The sequence below is a fragment of the Protobothrops mucrosquamatus genome, unplaced genomic scaffold, assembly GCF_001527695.2.
Source record: "Protobothrops mucrosquamatus isolate PMUCROS unplaced genomic scaffold, P.Mucros_1.0 scaffold24, whole genome shotgun sequence".
NCBI lineage: Eukaryota > Metazoa > Chordata > Lepidosauria > Squamata > Viperidae > Protobothrops > Protobothrops mucrosquamatus.
The window spans coordinates 27617-30944 of record NW_015386409.1 but is presented as its reverse complement, the minus strand read 5'-3'; the positions used below and the strand labels follow the sequence as shown (position 1 = coordinate 30944).

General features: G+C 37.9%; 1 protein-coding gene across 1 annotated transcript in view; it reads right to left on the bottom strand.

The window, feature by feature from the left end:
- The window catches only part of FAM151A (family with sequence similarity 151 member A), an 8922-nt gene that overhangs the window by 4121 nt on the left and 1473 nt on the right, over window positions 1-3328 (bottom strand). Inside the window, exon 2 of the mRNA XM_015810857.2 lies at window positions 2645-2791. Coding sequence (XP_015666343.2) covers window positions 2645-2791 — 147 coding nt within the window. The remainder of the gene's footprint in view (window positions 1-2644; window positions 2792-3328) is intronic.

Here is a 3328-nt window from a genome sequence, read left to right as displayed (position 1 = left end):
TTCTCTGTGGGTGCCCCCACCCTCTGGAACGAACTACCCCCCGAGATCCGGACGATTCCGGACCTCCTACCTTTTCGCCGCGCCCTCAAGACATGGCTTTTTCAACAAGCGGGTCTGGCCTAGGGAGAATTTTTAAATAGGGACAATTTTAATTTAAATCTTAATTAATTATACAGCGGAAAAAAAAATATTTGGTTTTCAATAGGTTTTTATGGGGGGACGATGTTTTATGTGTTTTAATATGCTGTAAGCCGCCCTGAGTCCTATAGGGAGAAGGGCGGCATATAAATCCATGTAAATAAATAAATAAATAAATAAATAAACATTGAAAATGGCGGGAGGCCTGTCAATGAAGCACCGTAGGCCCACTGGAGCAACTTATATGCATAAAAATTACCAAGGCTTTATTTCAGATTTGAGGAGCTGGGAAAGAATGGGAAGAAAGATTAAAGTCGTGCTATTCAGAAAATCATCTGTAATTTTTGTTAACATACAGCTCAGAACCTCTGTGAGATTCCCTGAAAGAGCATTTGCTCTGAGATTTTTTTTTTCCAAAGGAGGAGGAAAAATCTCAGTAAAATTCTTATAGATGACGTCTGATAATTCTGTACTTACTTAAGTTACAATTTTGTCCAATAATTCATCACATTCTACCATCATCTCCCCAATTATAACTATGACAAGGTGGTAAGTCATTTCAGACTAATCCATGTAAAAGGCGGTGTTTTACATGCTAGATATTTGTACCTCACGGTAAAGAATGATGTGATTCATGTGTTAAAGTTTAGCTGAATTTAAAATTTATAATCCACTTCTTGGTTATTTAAAGAAACGTTCTGTCTTTATCTTTAAAACGAAAATTAGACCAAAAAGTTTTAAAAAATGGTTTGTCATTGAAATAAATTTACAAAATATTTCAAGCATTTTGCCTATTAAATAAAGTTTATTTATGTTACAGAAGGCTGCCATGGTCTTAGATTTCAAAGTGTTGGATTCTTTTTTTAAACAGACAAAAGAAAGAGTATTTGTTTTTCAGGAAGCAAGTAGAACCACTTACAACAACTTGTTTACTTAATGCTACTAACCTGTTCACCCAGTTGTGATTACCTGATGGTGAAGGAGGCACTCTCAGTTCTTTTATAATCTATTTCCACTACAATTGGAAGCAATTATAGCTATTCTGCTATTACTCTTTCATACTAAGGTTTAGAGGCTTCGGTATAATGTCTCTTTACACTTTGTGTGGGCTTCTTCATTTCGATTCATTAATATAAATTTAAAAGCAAAGATTCAGTATAGAAGTGGTGGTTTCAGCTACATTCAACAGCTCTGTAAATCAGGAAGGACGAAGACAAATCTAACCGCAGAGCAGTGAGACAGGTTTGGTAACATCTTCACAATCCTAATTGTGTGCCTACCCTTCTCTTCTACAAAAAGTGTTGTAACTTTTGGAAATGTTTAAGTATAAGTGACATCACTTGCTACTCTTCTTCCCATCCCTGGAACAATTTTGCAAAAAATTTATTACACAGAAATAATTGGACCATGTATCACTTCACTTTTAGGAGAGAAACAAAATTGGACAGCTTGCTTAAAGGAGGGGTGGAACAAGAAAGACTGCCAGCTCAGTCTACCCTTTGATTTACAATAAGTTGTTGCTGCTATTGTTTTTCTTAGCATTTAACCCAATGGTTGAGGGTCTACGGTACTTATCTTTGTACCGCCCTCATCAATTCTTGCAATGAAACTTAATGAATGATATAATAAGAAGGTTTGTTTACCTGATGGCTTGGCACTTGGCACAGAGCCCAACACTGATTAGGGCTAAAAAAAAAATCACCCAAGGTCACCTATCTGTTTTGTGCATCTAAGAGAAGACTAGAAACTAGATTTTCAGCTCCTAGCACCTTAAACGCTACAGTACACTACATCCTGGAATATATTCCAGTTGCTGTGTCCATAAGGGTCTCTTCACCACTTTCATTAGTACCCAACAAAGAACAGATTAAGAGAGGAGACACCAAATCTCAGGTTGCTTGCTAGGCAAAGGGAAATGCTACATTGGGAGTGGCTGGGAAAAGAATAGTTAAGGATAAAGGAAACAAAAACAAGAACTGGAGTAGGTGGCTATGGGAGGAAAATGGAATTGCTAGGAAAATGTTGGGTGGGTAGAATTAATGGGAAGACTGGGAAGATCATTGTAGTTGGGGAAGAACATGCAGTGGAGTGACTGGGAAACAGACAGCAAACTAGAGATAGAAATTGGGGGGCAACAGGCAGTTTCTAATTGCCGCATCTTGTCTGCTCAACTCTGGCAGCATTGTTGGCAGAGCAATCACTTTAAATGCAGTGAAAACAACCAATACACCCATGAACAAAACTTGGCCAATTATAATGGAAAATGGAAAAAAAAATGAACAAAATTTACAGGAATTTTTTTTTTCTGGTCACAAGATTTATTTTTCTGTACTGAGACTTTTTTGTGTGGTGGTCCTTGTTTTTAAAAGAAATTCAAGATTACTCTAATACATCTAGGCTGCAAATTTGTACACATAGAGTATGTATTTCGTTAAGTGGGATTTAGTTTTGATCATGATGCTCTTTGCTATGTATGTCCAATCTAGAAAGAAAACACAGATCTTACCTTTTAAGGCCTCTTCCATGTCTTTCTTACTATTTGCAGCATGATACCAGGTGACCAACAATCCATCTTTTTTGTCTATTCTCTTCAGATTAAGCAAATAATCTAATACATCTCCACCTGAATAAAAGGATGGCCTTGGTTCCGTGTCTGAAAGATTCAATCAGGACATTGTACAAGAAATAAATATGTGCAATTCATACTAATGTCTAGACCAAGATAAGGAAGATTTAAGGAATACTACCATCTCTGGGATATCATCAATATTTGGGATCTATTAATACATACAGATAGTCCTTGATTTACAACCTATTGTTTAGTGACCATTCAAAGTTACAACAATGCTGAAAAATGTGACTTATGACCATTTCCCACACTTATGACCGTTGCAGCATTCCCATGGTCCCATGATCAAAATTTGGACTCTTGGCAACTGACTCGTATTTATGACAGTTGCAGTGTTCTGGGGTCATGTAATCACCTTTTGTGATATTCTGACAAGTAAAGCCGCTGGGAGAGATCATCCGTGGCTTTGGGGTGGATTTCCATCAGTACGCTGATGATACTCAGCTGTACATTTCCACCCCAGGCCACCCCAACGATGCCCTTGACGTGATGGCCCGTTGCCTGGAGGCCGTAAGGGTCTGGATGGGGAGGAACAGACTCAGGCTCAACCCTTCCAAGACC